At 43.3% G+C, this 19,065-nt stretch overlaps 1 protein-coding gene across 6 annotated transcripts in view; it reads right to left on the bottom strand.

The window, feature by feature from the left end:
- Positions 1–84: 84 nt before the first annotated feature.
- The window catches only part of TRMT12 (tRNA methyltransferase 12 homolog), a 64,563-nt gene continuing 45,582 nt past the window's right edge, over positions 85–19,065 (bottom strand). For 4 of the 6 annotated variants that reach the window (XM_060287596.1, XM_070044039.1, XM_060287597.1 and 1 more), the window contains one exon: positions 85–13,595. In XM_060287596.1, the coding sequence (XP_060143579.1) occupies positions 12,029–13,348 (1,320 nt within the window). In that variant the 5' untranslated portion in view covers positions 13,349–13,595 and the 3' untranslated portion in view covers positions 85–12,028. The remainder of the gene's footprint in view (positions 13,596–19,065) is intronic. The other 2 variants (XR_009559649.1, XR_009559648.1) reach the window with 2 other exon arrangements.

Here is a 19,065-nt window from a genome sequence, read left to right as displayed (position 1 = left end):
CCGCGCCCTCCAGCCTCAGGGTGGGCGCCTCACCCGCAAAGGCGTTGGCGTGTGAGGCAGTCACTGCTTCGTCGGGAGGGAATTATTAGCTGCTTTATTAGAGCCCATTAAACGTCCCATAAACATGATTTAGAACTGCTTGGCAGGAGGAGAGCCAAAGGGAGCCGCCTGCCAGAGCTACTCCACCCCACCGGGAAGCCGGGTCTGAGCGGTCGACCTTCCGAGGAAGATGCTACAAGGCCGCCTGTCGGAGGCGTCGCTGCGTGCGGTGTATGGAGCGGGCACCCTTCGTGGTATTGGGCTTGGAGTGGTAGGCGCTACCGAGAAAAACATCCCTCTCATCTCTTTGCACATCATCCTTTCTATCTACTACCCGATTAGGCAGAACTGCGGACCGTGGTCGGCCACATTATACTAATGTCAAGGGCAAGAACCCTTTTTTTTTGGTTTTTTATTTATTTTTGGCTGCGTTGGGTCTTTGTTGCTGCACGGGGGCTTTCTCTAGTTTCAGCGAGCCGGGGCTACTCTTCATTGTGATGCGCAGGCTTCTCATTGCAGTGACTTCTCTTGTTGCGGAGCACGGGCTCTAGGTGTGCGGGCTTCAGTAGTTCTGGCACGCAGGCTCAGTAGTTATAGCTTGCGGGCTCTAGAGTGCAGGCTCAGTAGTTGTGCTGCACGGGCTTAGTTGCTCCGCGGCATGTGGGATCTTCCCGGACCAGGGCTCCAACCAGTGTCCCTTGCACTGGCAGGGGAATTCTTAACCACTGGGCAACCAGGGAAGTACCAAGAACTCATTACTAATGTGACTTAAGGGCAAGAACTCTGACCTCTGTCTTTGTTTCTAATCTTTGAGGTAAGAACACACAGTCAGTGCCTTCTTTCCTTCTCAGGGCAGAAGAGGCCATACTTTTTTGTTTTTGTAGAGGATCAGAACATGCCACCCCAAAATATGTTACTTTGACATGATTATTTTGAACTGAAGACAGTTGAGAAACAGCAGGAACAAACAAAAAGCTCTCCAGCTCAACACTTCCCTCCTTCCCATTTGCCTGAAAATAGGACATAAATTTCTATTGGTAAAGGTGTCTCCCTCTCCCTTACCAAGAAGAGGACGACTCTTAGACTTAATCACTGGCAAAGCTTATTAAGCTAATCCTTATCCATTAGTTTCCCCCCATTCACCTTCCCACAGTCTGCCACCCCAAAAGCCTAAACCCCTTTTCCTTTATCACTTCTCTACAATGCATTGTTCTTTGTTAAGATGCTATATAAGCCCCGAATTGTAGCCACCTCTTTGAGTTATTCAACACTTAGTTTCTCCTGGACGTATGTGCATGGCATGAGTTAATAAACTCTCGTGTTTCTCTTGTTAATCTTTATTTTATTGGTTTAATTTCCAGGGCCCCAGCCACAGAACCTAGGAAGGAAAAGATTTTTGTCCCTCCTCTATACTTTCTTGCCTATCCATGTTTTAACAGTTTCTGATCTTAATTTGATGCACAAATTCTATTAGTATAAGAATTTCTAATTAAAACTAAATTCCACCTTGGGCCCAGAACTTTCAGGAGTGGTGGCACAGTTATCTTATATGACTTCAAGCATGTCTCTTTAAACTCACTAGGTCTCACTCTCCCTATCTATAAAATGAAGGTATGAATAAGATCCTGGCAAGTACTTTAAAATACTACCTTAAATCTAAATTTACATTAATGAGGTAGTTTTTAGAATGCTTTTAGGGATTTTTAAGATAAAAGATAAGCTTTCAAAGAAATAGCTGCAATTCACTGAATCTAATCTCTTTGGCTTCTACATGGATTTGAATGTTGCACAACTCAGGTATATATTAAATTGAGTCTACCCAGAACAGTATGTGGGGTAGCTGTGTGTGTGTGTGTGTGTGTGTGTGTATTCATAAATTACCCATGTTCAAAAATAACAATCTGTTCATTTGGCTTTAATGGTTCAGAAGCCTTTTAGTACCTCTAAAAAGCCTTTAGATGTAGAATGTGTAAAAACTAGTTTCAATTTTCGGTTGATATTTACATCAGCCAAGTCTTTGTTACACGCAACAGGAACTGATTCTGGGCTATCTTAAGCAAAAAGGGAATTTATTAAAGAATTATTTTAATTATTCTTCAGAATTTCAGGTTCCAAGAGTGACTATGCAATTGGTCAAGCTTATTGGACCATGTATCTGTACCCAAGCTGTACCAGAGGGCAGGTACAAGCAGCTTCCTTAGTGGGAGAAAGCAGCAGGAAACAAGCACTTAGAATTACCCACCCCAGCTCTCCCTGCCAACGTATTTTGTATTTCCTTCAAATGGAAGGTGGGGATGCTGGAAGAAGGGTAGGTATTGATAGCCCCAAAAAGGATAAATACACACCATAACTTTATCTCAGACCTTGGGAACTACTTGGAAAATAATCTCTGATCCTAAATTACTTCATAGTTTTTCTCATTCATTAAAGTAAATTTCAGATGTGCTCATGGAAATTCAGCTATTTGAATTTTCTCGTTTTGTAAATGCCAAATGAATAGGAAGAATCTCTTGTTGTTTAGTTAACAAAGGAAACATGAGAGAATATAGTGGCATTTGGAGTCAACGTTGAGTACATACTGACTGACTTTGGTTCATTCATTCATTCATTCATTCAACATTTACTGAGCACTTTCTATATGCCTGGCAGTATGCTTACCCACTTCTGCTTCTCGCTAGTTCTCTGTCTCTAGACAATGTACTTAAGCTCTAATCTTCAGTATCCTCATCTGGGAAAAAGAGAAAAAAAGGTTAATAATGTCAGATAAGATACAAAACATATAACATGTATTATCCAATTTAATCCTCCACAAACCTGTCCAAGGACACAGGCAATTAAGAGTGGCAGGTTTCTAACTCACACTTTTCAGATTCCACAGCCTAAGATCTGATCCTCTGCAAGTAACTGCTCATGCTTGTTACACAAATTAAAACAACATGTTTTAGGTACTTAGTATGGTATATGGTAAACAGATTTTAGGAGAAATACTCATTGGAACCCCTATGATACATACTGTGTTAGTACTGTGAAGATACTGTTTATTAGTGTGGGTTGTTATATGTGATAACCATTCAGTGGTACTGAATTTATATTAGGATATAAATATATGATAGGCTCAAATATGTTAGTCATCTAAGGTGATGGTTAAGAATAATCTGAGGGATTAGATACTGCTGAGAGGAAGAGTACAAGTAATACTAAGTTAAAAACATCTGTCAAGGCAGGGAGCCTAGAGAAGATGGATATAGTATCCCTCTGACAGACGGGAAATACAGGATCCTTCACCCTGGACGGGATCCTGTCATCCAGGCTTCTGATAACCACTTCTCATTTCATAGCTACACCCAAATGAGTAGAACAAAAGCTTCAAGGTGAAAGATGCAATATTGCAAAGATGTCAACTTTACCTTATAGGTTCAATGTAATTCCTCCCCCCAAAAAAAATCTCAGCAGGACTTTTTTTCAAAAAATTGACAAGCTGATTTTAAAATCCGTAAGAAAATGCAAAAGATCAAGAATAACTAACGCAATCTTAAAGAATAAAGTTGAATGATTTACAGTATCATATCAGGACTTATTCCAAGGCTCTAATTTAGACAAGATGGTATTGGTGGTACATGGATAGAAAAACTGACCCATGGAACAGAAGAGAAAGTCTAGAAATAGACCCACACATATACAATCACCTGATTTATCATAAAAGTGACACTACAGTGCAGTGGAAAAAGGATGATTTTTTTAAAAACAGCACTATAATGGGACTCTATGGATACTACCTAAGGACAGCATATAACTTAATGGTCAAACACAGTACAGGCATTCTCCCTAAAATTAGGAACAATTTAACATTGTATTATAAGTGAGGGGCTGGGAATAGAGCAAGTTAAAATGCCAGAAGCTTTCCTTTTTAATCAAGACTTAGCTGTTTTTCTTGAATGAATGCTCCTTAGATTGTCGCAAGCCTTTAGTTTCTAGAATTCTGAAAAGGTTGATTTTGACAATTTTTGCCAGTGTTCTCATTGCTTTTTATGGAAGAGCCAGTTTTTGGAGGTCCTTATTCTGCCATTTTGGAAGTTGCCCATTTTACTCCTGATATAGGGTAGGGAAGTATCAAAGAGACAGCCTAGCAGACGCAATGAGTGAAGTACATTCCTTTCTGCCCGCATTGTCAGTAACTCCACTTCCTCCTGATCAGGTTCAATTACTCCAGCCAGGATGGTGATTCGTTCTTGTCTGCTGGTCTCTTGGCACAAGGAGCCTCAAATTACTGGGAAACCTCATAGGTTAAAGTTTAATGGATCTATTAATTGTGTCTCCTGATGAAACAGTTCCCCTGATAGGAAGCAGCCCTCTAGAGCCGGGGTCCCCAACCCCCGGGCCTGTTCGGAACCGGGCCGCACAGCAGGTGAGCGGCTGGCGAGTGAGCAAGTTTCATCCGCCTCTCTGCATCGCTCGCATTACCGCCTGAACCTTCCCCCCCGTCCGTGGAAAAACTGTCTTCCACGACACCGGTCCCTGGTGCCAAAAAGGTTGGGGAGCGTTGCTCTAGAGCAGAGTTGTGGGGATGGGAAGCACATGAATCAGTGGAGACAGAAAGTGGGTGTATTAATTTCCTACTGCTGCTATAATAAATTACCACAAACTTAGTGGTTTAAAACAACACATTTATTCTCTTAAATTATGGCGATCAGAAATCTAAAATCAAGGTGTCAGCAAGGCTGCATTTCTCCTGAAGGCTTTGGGAGAGAATCCATTTGCCTTTTTCAGTTTCTGGAGGCTCTGCCTACATTCCTTGGCTCATGGTCTCTTCCTTACATCACTCCATCCTGCTTTGGTCATCAGATCTCCTACTACTTGCTCCCATCTCCCTCTTACAAGGACCTCTGAGATTATATTGGGTCCACCTGGATCATCAAGGCTATTCTCCCCATCTTAATCACACCTGCCAAGTCCCTTTTACCATGTAAGATCACATATTCACAGGTTCTGGGTATTAGGACACGGACGTATTTGGGGGCCATTATTTAGCCTACAAGGGGAATTCTATTTCTACCTTTTCATTCCCAGACTTGCATTTTCTCTCTATACTGGACATGGCACTATATAATGAGTTTGATTTAGTATACTGAGTCCTGGGGGACGGCATCATATCTTCACATCTTCCAAGCTTTTGCTGAAGCTTCAAAAGGATTTTTCACCACTCCACCGGGCCAGCATTTTCTAGGTTCTGGAGTATGTGATAGGACCAGTGAACCCCATGGTCATGAAACAGTCCTTTGCTGTAAAGTAGGTCCCTACGTCAAAGGCAATATTATGCAGGATACATATTGATGGATCAAACACTTGTAAACCCTTGGACAAGTAGTCTAGCCAACATCTTGTGGACAGGAAAGGCAAACTCATACCTGGAGACAGGAAGATTCTAGTAAAGGTCAGTCACTGTCCTTCCAGGATAGGCGCCCAATGTAATCAACTTGCTACCAAGTAGCTGCTTGGTTTCCTTGAGGGATGCTATTGTATCAAGGGCTCAGTGCTGAACATGAGGGAGTGGCCACTTGGTGAGTGGAAGCCGTGCTGTTGACCTCTTGCTCACCTGCATCCCTGGGACGTGACAATGTACATGAGCGCATTGTGCCAGTACTGGGACAGCTGGTGGCTGCGGTTGCTGAAGGACTGGCCAAGTCTGTTTACCTGGTTGTTGAGTGCCTGTTCTGTGGTGGATTATCCTGGTAGGCGTTGTTATACAACACAAAGTTCTTTACTCATGTGCCGAATCCCGCAGATTTCTCCACTGCTTCTTCTCCAGGCTTCCCTGTCCCTGATCTAATCTTTTTCATGCCAGGCCCCTGATCATCTAGCCAACTTATTTGCCACCTTCCAAGAAGATATATTCTTACTTCAAGCCACTACTTTTTCCACACAAAGTGGATGACCAGGAATACTGCCCCAAATTCTGCCTTTTTGGAGAATTCACCTGTCTTTTAACAGCACTCCTGATTTGGGCTGTAGGGCAGAAGTCTATTTTAGTTTTGAACCCATATTCCAATAAACCCACTGGTGAACTTAGCTTGGGCTTTTTTGTCCTGAATCAGCTAGACAAAAGAGCCTCTCAAGCAGCCGCAGTTGTGAACTGAGGGAGGGACCCTGGTTCAAGTGTTATACGTATGATACGGGAGTCTGGACCATCGCCTATTCATTTCCCCTGGCCCTACTTGTCACCGATCCCAGGTGTACCGCTTCCACCTTATGATGGACCGACTTGGTGGGTCTGACAAAACCTAGCTCATGAAGGGTTACTTGATGTCCCATGAGATGCTCAGTTCCTACCAAGGCCCATCAGCATGCAAGGGGCCATTTTTGAATGACGTGTGGTTCCCCACTGCAGATGCTTTGGCTTTGCTACAGAGCCTAGAAGTCTACCTTGCGATCCTCCAGTTGCAGCTTGCCATAAACTCCCATGGCTGCTATGCTTATCACAGATACTCTTGTCCCATAGAATCTCCTGTACTGAATGGCCCATGCAATAGGGCTCATTACACTGCAGCCTGTACCTGCTACAGAGCCTTTATGTGCTCTGGATCCCACTGAAGACTGGCAGCCTTCCAGTCACCCAGTATATGAGTCGGAGCAGAATTCTCCAGTTCTGAATTCCCACAAAGCAGCCTGGAGCTTGGTGTGCATTCTTGGTGGCCGATTATTGATAAAATGAGTGAGATGCAAAAATTTGTTCTTTACTACGAAGGAGACATCTTGACACTCAAGCAGACCACTGGACTCTAAAAATTTCACTGATGTAAAAGGTTGCTTGTTCTTATTAGTGATTATTTCCTATCCTTGGGAGTATAATATGCTAGCTACTTATTGTTTACCTGGCCCAAGTAGTAATGATGTCATGAATGTAATAGGTCAGTGTGACATTCTGTGGAAGGTTGAGATGGTCTAGATCTCTTCAGACTATATTATGATAGAGGGTGGGCAAGTACTGTTCTCTGTCCTATATGAATGCAAACTGCTTCCCATCCCACACCCTCAGCACCCAGTTCAACAGACTCTCACGGCTCCTGTTGGTACATGTAGGTTAGGTCCTGCATCTCCTTTGGCACATAGGCCCATTTGAAAGTGCTGAAAGTAGACACACAAAGTGAAGGGAAAGGAGCTGCAGGACAGCTGCTTCACCATGGTGCTGCAGAACTGCTTTGTTTTTTCCATAAAGTTTTGCTACTTTTATTTGAATTTTGAAACTGTACGTTTAGCTTTGATCTTAAAATAAAATTCAATTACTAAAAGAAAAAAAGGGAAACTAGGACAGTCTATCCATCTGTATCTACCTACCTACCTAATACGTGTGTGTCGTGCCAAAATTCAGTTTTAGCCTCATATTCAATATTTTCTACTTACCTTGGATTCAACCTTGACCTTTAAAAACCCAAAGAGACAAATACCTATTTTCTCACTGTTTCTGGCCTCTCTGAAATTGTGTGTGATTGTTGGTCAGGAAATCTTGCAAGTTATTATATCTAATCAGAAAGATATCACTGCTAATATTTTAATATTCATTTTATAATATAGGTAAGCATTCTAAACATAATTGTAGCAAGAAATTCTTCTGTGCTTTACATGTTGAAACATTGTGTCAGCTGAAGTATGTATATTATTGCTAGAGTGAATTTCATCAATAATAATGATTGTGAAAGCTAGTACATTTACGTCAAAACAATTATTATAAACTTCTAAATAGTTAAAAAAAAAACTGACAAAATTTATGAAACGGCCCTCAAGGCATCGGACATAGGCGATGAAGAGCAATGGTCCATGAGAGGTGGAAAACAAACCAGGTGAGCCATACAATTGCTCCAACTTACAGCCTGGAACTTTTCCAGGCTGTGGCATGAGGATGGAGTGGAGGCCAGCAGTCTAACTCCCTGAGGTGAGGAGGTGAGTCCTGGGAGCCCAAGTAAGTAGAGTTCACAGGGTAGAATGCCAGGGAGGAGAAAGCCGCACACAAAGGGAACTCCAGAGATCTGCCGACTGTTACCTTAAAAGTTTTCAGCTGAGTAATGATCAGCCCACATGATAGGAAACTACCAACAGCCAACAAAAGACCCACCAGAAAGGATTATAGGAAAAAATACTCAGAGCTCACACCACACAGGGTGGTGGATAATTCCTGTTCCTACATACAGCAAGAGTGGAAAATCTCATAATTCACAAGGCGTCAGAGAACGAAGAAAGGTCTTGCTTCAAAAATGGAAAAAAATTAATCCTAGACTATATGCTGCTCTAACAAGTGCTTAAAAGCAAGACTCAAAAAGATCAAACTGTTTCCAAGTAACCTAACTATATTCCAGAACAAAACTCAAAAATGCTTTTAAAAATATGAAAATAGTTTTAATCATTTAAAATAATAGTTTAATTTGAAAATGCCGAGTCTTATGGCTTGCCCATGTGAAGTGGCTGCACCTTGAGGCTGTTCAGAGTGACATATACTGGGGTTTCTTCTCACATGTGTGCCCAGGGTGGAAGAAACTGAATTAAAAATGCTTGTTCTGGGCTTCCCTGGTGGCGCAGTGGTTGAGAGTCTGCCTGCCGATGCAGGGGACACAGGTTCGTGCCCCGATCCAGGAAGATCCCACGTGCCGCGGAGCGGCTAGGCCCGTGAGCCATGGCCGCTGAGCCTGCGCGTCCGGAGCCTGTGCTCCGCAACGGGAGAGGCCACGACAGTGAGAGGCCCGCGTACCTCAAAAAAAAGCTTTTTCTATATATTTGTGTCTCATCGTTTTAAATTTCTCTGTTTGTACCTTTTAAATATATACATTATATTCGTGTATTAATACATGCATGTAATTTATTAAAATTATGGAGTGAATGAATAGAGCAACTCACGGTTGAGGGAGTTTGATAAAATCATTATTATTGTTTTTTAATCACAACTTCTCCATCAAGTGGGTACATTAATCAGCAACTAATACTAATGCCCCCAAAGGAAGACTTTAGAGCTTTTACAAATTCCTGGATTGAATCTGTAAGGACGCCATGAGCCTCCTGACCCCTTCAGTCTTTTTTCCTTGGTGCCACTAAATGTCTCTTCCAGGTCAGGCCATCCAGCAAGTGCTTGGAGAAAACTGTACTGTAAATGGATATACTCAGGTGGAGAAGAGGCTTATTAAGGGACCCTTATTCTCTCCCATCACACGTAACTCTGCACACTCTCTCTCAGCTTAGGCATCCCTGCTCCCGCCTTCCCAGCCACCCTCTCCACCTCCCAGAACCCAGATCCTACATGTGCCTGTAAAAACCCACTTGTTTCTATATGTGCACTTAGTACACAGTACTGACATTGCTTCATCTGTGTCCATGTCACCAGATGGTGATTCCATTGTGGGCAGGACTCAGGTTTACTCACCTCTACGTCCCTGGCCCTCCGCATAGTGCCTGATGGGGAAATTCACAGAACATCCTAATAAACCAGTGAATGGCTTTCAAAATAAAGTCACTCTGCTGTAAGTAAAGCAGATGTGCAGCAATCCCTCACAGCCAAATTGGGAAATGGTAGCTCCCCTCATACAAAGACTAAAATATCCATGATATACCAGTCACTGTGATGACAGTTAACATATGTTAACTCATTTAAACCCAACAACTTTCCTTCAGGATATGTTCAATTGTTAACTCCAGCATACAGACGAGGAAACGAAATCATGAGAGATTCATGACTTGCCTCAGGTCACATAGAAAGTAGAGGAGCCAGGAGCTGAATGAGTGGAACCTAAATGCCACGAAGGCAGAGCCCATGTCAATCTTCCTTCCCCACTAACACTCAGGGCCTGATACGTATAACAAGTTGAATGAATTCATTTGGGTGCACGTGACATCAGCCGCCTCTCCCACAGCTTATGGCAGGAAGCTAATTCCTCAGCCCCTGGACATGCAGCTCCGACTCATCTTCCTCCCTGTTTCTCCCCCTGGATTGGCTCAAACCCCGCCTGGCATCTTTAGCTTGAGGAGAGGATGCTGTAGGCACAGGTGTGAGAAGAAACCCAGTGTGTGAAATGAAGGCAAAGGCAAGAAGGCCGTTCTGTGGGATGGGAATGGAATCTAGCAGGCTCCCTCTGCGGGGTCACATGATAGCCAACATTTCCTGGGGGCCTACTCTGCACTAGACACTCTTCTTTTTAATCCTTACAGCGACCCCCACCTTCAGCACATCTCTCACTGCTGCTTCTGTTCCAAACTGATCTAATGGCCACACCCCAAACACTCTGAGCTTCCAAACTCTGGCACCTGTTAGTCTCTTCAACCAGCATCAGACTCCACTTAACAAAATCTCACCCTGTTTTTAAGAGCCAATTCAAACACTAGCTCTCTGAAGACCTCCTCATTCAATTCTCAGCTTTTTTTCCTTCCCCACCTTTACACTCCTACAACGAGCTATCACTCATACGGCACTTACTGCGTTCTGACTCTTGCAGCATTTGTGTTACGTCTGTTGCTAGCTTGGGAGCTCCTCAGAGACAGTATCTAATGGCTCTTCATATTTCCTGTGGCTCATGTTGATGGTAGGCATTTAATATTTCCAGAACAACACAAGCAGCACCAATCCTGTCCTTACTGGCACTGCTGCAAGAGAACAAGCAGCCCAGCCCAACCGCAGCCAGACAAATGCCAGGTACAATCAAAATCCTGATAAAGCCACACTTTACCTTTTTCCTTTTTTTGGCCTCGCCACACGGCTTGCGGGATCTCAGTTCCCCTACCAGGGACTGAACCCAGGCCATAGCAGTGAAAGCCTAGAATCCTAACCACTGGGCCACCAGGGAACTCCCAAACCACACTTTTCTATATTTCCTTCATGAGGAAAACAAGCCCAGATGGCTTCAAAGTGCACCAAAACAAAGGTCTGAGAATTGATTCTTGACAATTAGTCATCCTAAAAGTAAACAGTGATTCCTTACATGTAGTCATTCCAACAGTAAACAATGGCACTGGCAGACAGCCATAAAATAAGGGGAGGCTTGGAAAACACAGTATCTCACATTCCTTAGAGCTCCTTATGTTGACCCTGATGTTCTCGGCCAGGGAAGGAAGATGGAAAGGGAGTCTGAGGCCTGTAAAAATCTAAGATTTTAATTCAAACTTTAAAAATGAGCTAGCAATTGGCAGCTACTGCACTAGCTAGGGCTGGAAACCTAGTTTCCCTGCCCTGTCATTTAAAGCAGTCATTCTTAACACTTTCTCTACTACAATAAACCTAAGACACACCCTCCCCGCACCTACTCATTTAGGAATGCTAAAGTAGACGAATGGAGGTAATTTAGAGTAACTTTTGTCCTCTTCCCTCCCTAATTTAGTCAGTCATAACCAAGCAGCACCACTTGAATGCCTTGCTTTGGACTCCAATGCTCAGACTCATTGATTTTACTTCTCAAATCCATTCACCTCCCACTGCCACCACCCTAGTCCGAGCCACCATCATCTCATGCCTGAACCGCCACAGAAGCCTCCTCGCCCGTCTCCCTGCTTCCAACCTGGCCCCACTCAGGTGAATTTCCATACTGTAGCTGCAGTGATTTTGGAAACAGCACTGCGTCCTTCACTCTAAAATAACCAATGCCCTGTGTATAACTATTTATTAGGTGACAGCCATGTGAGACCTGGCCAAGAATCCCTCATTTTGCAAATGAGAAAATTCAAGGCCAAAGGAATACTGGAACCATGTACCCCAGGTTAGATAGAACTGAGGTCAGAACTCACAATTGCACAGCCAGGCCTCATTTCAATGAGCCACACTACTTCTTCCAGATACGTAGCTCATTCTGTAGGGTGTTAATGGAAGACAAATGAAATAATATGCATTGATTTAGAGCCTGCTTTTAGGGCAACAAAATATTAAAATAGATTACCAGGAGACAAGAGGGGTGAGGCCCCAGCCTGAGTTGATGCTTTAAGGGTCACTCACACGTAGATCCTCCTGTCTCAGGATCCACCTTCTCTAGCCAACTAGAGGACAGGGGCGGCATTCCAGATCCAGGACTATGTGATCCACGTGGGGAGCATAGGATTTCACTGGTTGGATGTGCAGGATTTGTGTCTTCCACGGTTTCCCGTACACCTGTTGAAGAAGAGTGGCAATTCGAGTTGCTGCAGCTTCTGCCCACCTTTGCCACTCTGGCTTGGTGGCGGCTGACAGCATTTTTCTCCTAGAATCACTGGCAGCTCCATTTTTCAACTGGTTGGTGATCATTTGCTGAGGAGAAGACCAATACTCCTTTTCCATTTCACTGCTTCCAGGAGGCTGGAGAGTCTTCCCTGGGAAAGATTCCACATTTTGGTGAATATGCAAAATGCCTCCAGCATCCTGTCTTAGCGTTTGGCAGGCAATGGGCCAGCCTTCTTCAGAGCTGGGAATAAGCCCCAGGTTCACCCTGTCCGCAATGTTTGAGAGCTTCAGTTTTCTGTTATCCCCAAAGTGTATCTGGCATCGATCAGCTACTCCATTGAGCTCAAGGTTATTTCTCAGAGCAACTACAGCATGGGGGTTCCACTCGCAGGCATGGACGAAGGCTGCACCAGCATGAACTAGGAAAGGCAAGGTAAAATAACCAATCCCTGCATAGAGATCCACCAGCACTTCTCCAGCACAGGGCAGCGATGCCACACGAAGCTTCTCAGTGATGTTTCCGAAGGAGAACATGCACTGGGTCACGTCAAACTTATATCGGATCCCATTATCCACATGCTCCACCCAGCCATGGTCGCCCAGCAGCAGATTCACTGCTGGAGTTCGAGTGCCATCCGGTGACACCCGCCCTCGTTTGGCCAAACGCTGGACGCCAAGTGCCGAGGCAACCGTCTCCCAGAGTTCTGGTTCCAAGTTTCTCCATTGCTTGGCTTGGAAACAGTCCTCACTCAGCAACAAGAGGTCGCCATGTCGTTGCCAAGATCGGGGCAGATCAGCCTCCAGCTGAGCTGACCACGTCACTCCGCGGCCCTCTACCCAGCGACTCACCTCAAGACACAGCCTTTGGGCAGGTGAACAAGCCTGGGCCTTCTTTGAAGGAACAGGATTCAGGAGCTGCGTTACCACACAGGTGCTGCCTGGAGCCACACGATTCCTCAGCTCCCGCAGGTGCTGCTCAGTGAGGACCTCTCCCAGCACCGGTAGCGCCACGGTGCCATCCGGCATCTTTTCCACACGGTGCTGTCCCTCCAGGAGTTTCTGCTTCTCGAGATATTCCCTGTATCGCTGGGTATACCGAGGTTCAGTCACAACTGCGACAACAGCCGCGGACTTCCCGCCTGACCTGTCCATGTTGCTGGCTCCGCATTTCCTGCGATTCCCTCCGCGAGACTCGGAGACCACTCACCTCCGTCCGCACATCCAAGCCCAAAGCCGGAAGACAGGCGCGCTCGCCGCTGGCTGGGGCCGGAAGTGACGTTTGACCGGCAAGGCGGAACTATATGATATCGCGCTCGTTGATGAATGGCGTCGACGTTGCCGTTGCCGTGTGAGGCCGCTGCCGCCATCTTTGTTGTGGCCAACCGTTCCTTGTTCCTGCCTAAGGGGAAATTAATAACAAGAAGGAATTCTGCCGACTTAAAAACTTCAAATTAGTTGGTATCCTGCAGAACCCTCAGATACTCTCTGCAATGCTGCTCACAGATCAAAAGAAAGAAGTGAACCTGGAATGATGCAATGAATTTGGAGAAAGCCTTCCCTTAGTCCCGTGCTGCACCTAAATCTGGCGCCTAAATCTCAGCCTGAGATGGAACTGTTCCCTTGGCTAAACACATTCTAGGGACACCAATCTCCTTTCGCTTCCTTTATAAAATTGGCCAAACCTTTTCTTGTGCTCTTGCCTTTGTACTTGCTGTCCCCTTTGTCTGAAATGCCCTTCCCCTAGAAGATACAGTGGCTGGTGATTTGTCTGAAGGTTATCTTCTTGTGAGGCCTTCATTAAACACTCTCTTCCCTCCACATTATGCCTATTTAACACTGTAATTTCTTCTTTAGCTCTTGTTTTGCTATTTGTTTCTACTTAAAAGCCCCTCTCCCCTGGTAGCAAATAATGTTCTCATGGATAAGGGATATTCTTTTTCTGTTTACTGCTATGGCCCCAGCATCTTATATAGTTCCTGGCCATGAGTAATGGCTTGGCAAATACTATAGTTATTAAGAGAATGATTGCTTTGAGCACAAACAGGCTTGAACATGTTCATACTTATTTAACTATTAACCCATTCCATAAATGTAGAAATGATCATAAATTCAGACAAAGGTTGATACACTAAAATGGTCCTTGTTGTTTTAAACCTAAAGATGAAAGGTTAAAAGAATTACGGTACATCCTTTTGATGGAAATATTATACAATTATGATGATGATCATATGAAATTTTAATGACGTGGGATGTTACTCTTATTGCAGTGCTAATTGCAAAATCTATAATTGTGCCTTAGATCATGGCAATTATTAATTTTTGTACATAAATAAATTTATTAGGGCATGCTCTAATATGTGAACATTGGCTCACTGAGATTCCCTGTAATGTGATGCAATTACAGATGATTCCATTTTCTTTTATACATTTTCTCTAGTTATAAATTGTATATGATGAACAAATGTTATTTTTATTTACTAGAAAAATCTGCAGAAAATCTATGATGCAGTCAGGAAAAATTTTTTCTGGGTCTCAAACAAATCAAAACTCCCTTTAGTTTATTATTTATAGCAGGGGATGGAAGAAGTCATATCTTACAAAATATTCTTTCTCTAGGTTTCTTTCTGTTCCAACATCAGTCTGACATCTTGCAACAATAATTAAACTAAGGTCATACAAACTTTGACCCAGACTACACCTTACTTTTAACCTGAGGTAAACAAAATATGGGGGGATATGATTAAAAGCCAGCAATGTCTGAGTGCTGGAAGTGGTCCTTTTAAAATTGCAGATTTACAAATGAGCCCCACTTGTAGACGGCCACTTTGATCCCCGTCACTCAAGCATATGACCTCACTTTCCCCACCAGTTCCATCACTTGAACTCATTAAAATCAGAACAAAGCAAAAGTAACCAGCAATGACCATAATAAACAAGCTTGTAGACAACCCATGAGTTCAAATACAGAAGAGGATAGTTACTTAGTAAAGGAGAAGTAGGCTAGGGAGATTAGCTGGAGAGGAGAGAGGAGGTTGGGCAAACTTTTTCACAAACTGACCCTCCCAGAGTGGCCAGAAAGATCTAATTCCACCTTAATCTCAGTCACAGAGACCCCACCTGGAGATGCGTTTGTATAACCATCTCTTCTTGATGAGACGCCAGCATACTGAAGACCAAGGGATCATATGCCTCACAAGAGGCTACATTCAATCCTTTAAGGGCTTTCCCCCCTGTAGGGATGAGGTTCTGAACTGTGTTGGGCTGGCTGTATATACAAGAGCTTTTGTCCACAGCTTGAGATATCCTGGAGCCTGAAAATAAGGAGGAATAATTGCTTCCCTTTAATTATTTTTCTCTTCCTACCTTTCTTCACTCTGCTGGCTGCACCTGGAATGCCTTTCCCTTCCACTGGGTCCCTCTTCTTTTGTTCATTCATTTCAGCATCACTTCTGCATATTTGGAACACCAACTATTTGCTAATCTCCCCAAGTGCTAAGCTCATTAAAGCACAGAGAATTGAATAAGATGCAGTTCTTGCCTTCACACAACTCAATTTTGTGTTATTGGTACATTCGCAAATAAGTTTAAATGTTACTGGAGTTTCAGTTTCTTCATGCTTTGTGAGTGTGGAGAAGAGATCAAGCCCTCCTTCTCTTACCTTTTGAAGAACACATCCTGTTGCTTTTCCTCCTCCCTCACTGAATGCTTCTTTTTATGGGTATAATGGTCTACCATTTCCTCCCTACGTGGTGTCTCCCAGGCACTTCAAACTCAACACTTCCAAAATACACTCACTTCTCCCCACTTCTCTTTAGCTCGTGAAATGCCCCTGCCAGTCTCCTAGACATTCACGTCAGAAACCTGGGACTTTTACTTATGCCTTGTTCTTGCCCTCGGTGTTTAAAACAAAGCCATCTCCATTTTTGATGGACTTGACCCGCCTTGACATAGTTCCACAGGGAATCTCCATCTCTCTGTCCACAGTAACATTGCCCTAGACTTTGTCTCACAGCTTCCTGAATGGACATCTGCCTGTGTTTATTTCACTGATAACACACTATTACTTGACTCCATTTATGTTATGTCAATGTATTTTTTCATAGACTTAAAAAAATTTTAATTGACTTATAATTAACATAAAGTATTATATTATTTTCAGGTGTACAGCATAGTGATTTGATATTTTTATACATTATGAAATGATTACTGCAATAGGACCAGTAACCATCTGTCACCATACAAAGTTGTTACAATATTATTGACTATATTCTCTATGTGTACATTACCTCCCTGTGACTTATTTTTCTTATAGATGGAACTTTGTACCTCTTAATCCCCTTCATCTATTTCATCCATCCTCCTTCCCCCTCTCCCCCCCTGGCAACCACCAGTTTGTCCTCTGTGTCTATGAGTCTGTTCTCTTTTGTTATGTTTCTTCATTTGTTTTGTTTTTTAGATTCCACTATAAGTAATATCATAGGATATTTGTTTTTCTCTCTGACTTATTTCACTTAGCATAATGCTCTCCAGGTCCATCTATTTTGCTGTAAATGGCAAGATTTCATTCTCTTTTATGGCTGAGTAATATTCCATTGTATATATGTATAACATATCTTCTTTATCCATTCATCTATGAATGGACACTTAGGTTGCTTCCATAGCTATTGTAAATAGTGCTGCAATGAACATATGGGTACATATATCTTTTCAAATTAGTGTTTTTGTTTTCTTCAGATAAATATCCAGAGGTGTAATTATTGGATCATATGGTAGTTCTATTTTTAATTTTTTGAGGAACCTCCATACTGTTTTCCATAGTGGCTGCACCAGTTTACACTCCCACCAACAGTGCACAAGGGTTCTGTTTTCTTCACATCCTTGCCAATACTTGTTTCTTGTCTTTTTGTTGATAGACATTCTGACAGGTGTGAGGTGACATCTCATTGTGTTTTTTTTTTTTTTTTTTTTTTGCGGTACGCGGGCCTCTCACTGCTGTGGCCTCTCCCGTTGCGGAGCACAGGCTCCGGATGCGCAGGCTCAGCGTCCATGGCTCACGGGCCCAGCCGCTCCGCGGCATGTGGGATCTTCCCAGACCGGGGCACGAACCCGTATCCCCTGCATTGGCAGGCGGACTCTCAACCACTGCGCCACCAGGGAAGCCCCTCATTGTGGTTTTGATTTGCATTTCCCTGATGATTAGTGATGCTGATCATCTTTTCATGTGCTGTTGACCATATGTATATATTCTTTGGAAAAATATCTATTAAGGCCCTCTGCCCATGTTTTAAATGGCCTGTTTGTCTTTTTGATATTGAGTTGTAGTTCTTTATGTATTTTGGGTATCAATACCTTGTTGGATATATCATTTGCAAATCTCTTTGCCCTTTCAGTAGGTTGCATTTTCATTTTGTTGATGGTTTCCTTCACTGTGCAAAAGACTTTTTAGTTTAATGTAGTCCCATTTGTTTATTTTGTTGCCCTTTCTTTGCCCTGCCTGAGGAGACATATCCAAAAAAAATATTGCTAAAGACTGACGTCAAGGAGGTTATAGCTTGTTTTCTTCTAGGAGTTTTACGATTTCAGGTCTTATATTAAGTCTTTAATCCATTTTTAGTTTATTTTTGTACATGGTGTAAGAAAGTAGTCCAGTTTCATTCTTCTGCAGGTATATCTAAATGCATGGCCTTTTATTCCCTTGTATTCAACATACACTCTCTCTCTTCGTTGCAGCTCACTTTCATGACTGCTCTCACTGCAGTCTCACCTGGTTCTTCCTGAGATTTCAGGCCAATGGGCACATCCTCAGGAAAACCCTCTCTAACCTCCTACCCATCTCCTCTATAAGTCAAATCCTTATCAACGATTTTCATAGCACCATGCTCTTCTCTTATACCCTTCCCAACTTTTTCTTTTTTTTTCTGTTTTAATAATACTTTTCCATTTTTAAGTTTGATTAGTGGCTATCTCCCCCCAAGTATGTATGTTTGAAGGGGCAAGGAGCTGGATTTCCCCTCATTACCATATTTCCTTATTGCATTTAGGAGGGCCCACCACACATAGTACATCCTCATAAAGTATTTGTAGAGTGAACACATAAGTGAGTGAATGAATGAATGAGGAAAGGAAAGAAGAAAGATCTGCAGTTTATGGTCAGAAAGAATTTTAGTTCCAAAATACTGCCACTAGATGGCAGCAATAACCAGCAGCAAAGTAGTCGAAGCCTCTGAATTCTTGGGTTTCAGGTGGTTTGGATTTTCCCGGCTTCTCAGGGGTCGTACCCTTTCCCATGGGCCTTTTTTCATCAATCTCTATTAGACATCCCTTATTGACATGGTTAATCCGGATGTGTGAGTGTATTTGGTGACAAGTAACGGAAACCTCCAAAACAGCGGTTCCGCAGTGGGTGGAGAGGCATATATATTTTAATATAAACGTCCAGGGCTGGTGTAGCTGTTCAGGAAAATCCTCAGCAACCCAGGCTCCTTCTCAGCCTCAGTGTGACCCTTGAAGAATAGGGCAGAGCAAGAAGAAATAAGAGATGCCCACCATGTGGACTTCCGCCTACCCCTCTGGGACAGAAGGGTCTTATTGCCAACCCTCCCCCCACCACCGACTGCTGGGGAGGCTGGGAAGTGGGTTGGTTTTACTTTCTGATTATGGAAATAATCGAGATGCATAAAGGAGAGTGAGCGAAAGTCAGGCATTCCTGTAGGCAATAGGTGAAAAAGCCCCTGGAAACAACAAAGAGGTTCTGGAGAAGGATTTAGAATGAATGACAGGAAGGAGACATAGGAGCCAAGAACAGCATCTATGGAAAAAGTGTTAATAAAATGTATAGTTTACCTAAAAGGCTGAACTGACTCTTGTTG

Source organism: Globicephala melas, chromosome 17, assembly GCF_963455315.2.
Source record: "Globicephala melas chromosome 17, mGloMel1.2, whole genome shotgun sequence".
NCBI classification, from domain to species: domain Eukaryota; kingdom Metazoa; phylum Chordata; class Mammalia; order Artiodactyla; family Delphinidae; genus Globicephala; species Globicephala melas.
The sequence above is the reverse complement of the archived record's forward strand: the minus strand, read 5'-3'. Positions and strand labels throughout refer to the sequence as shown.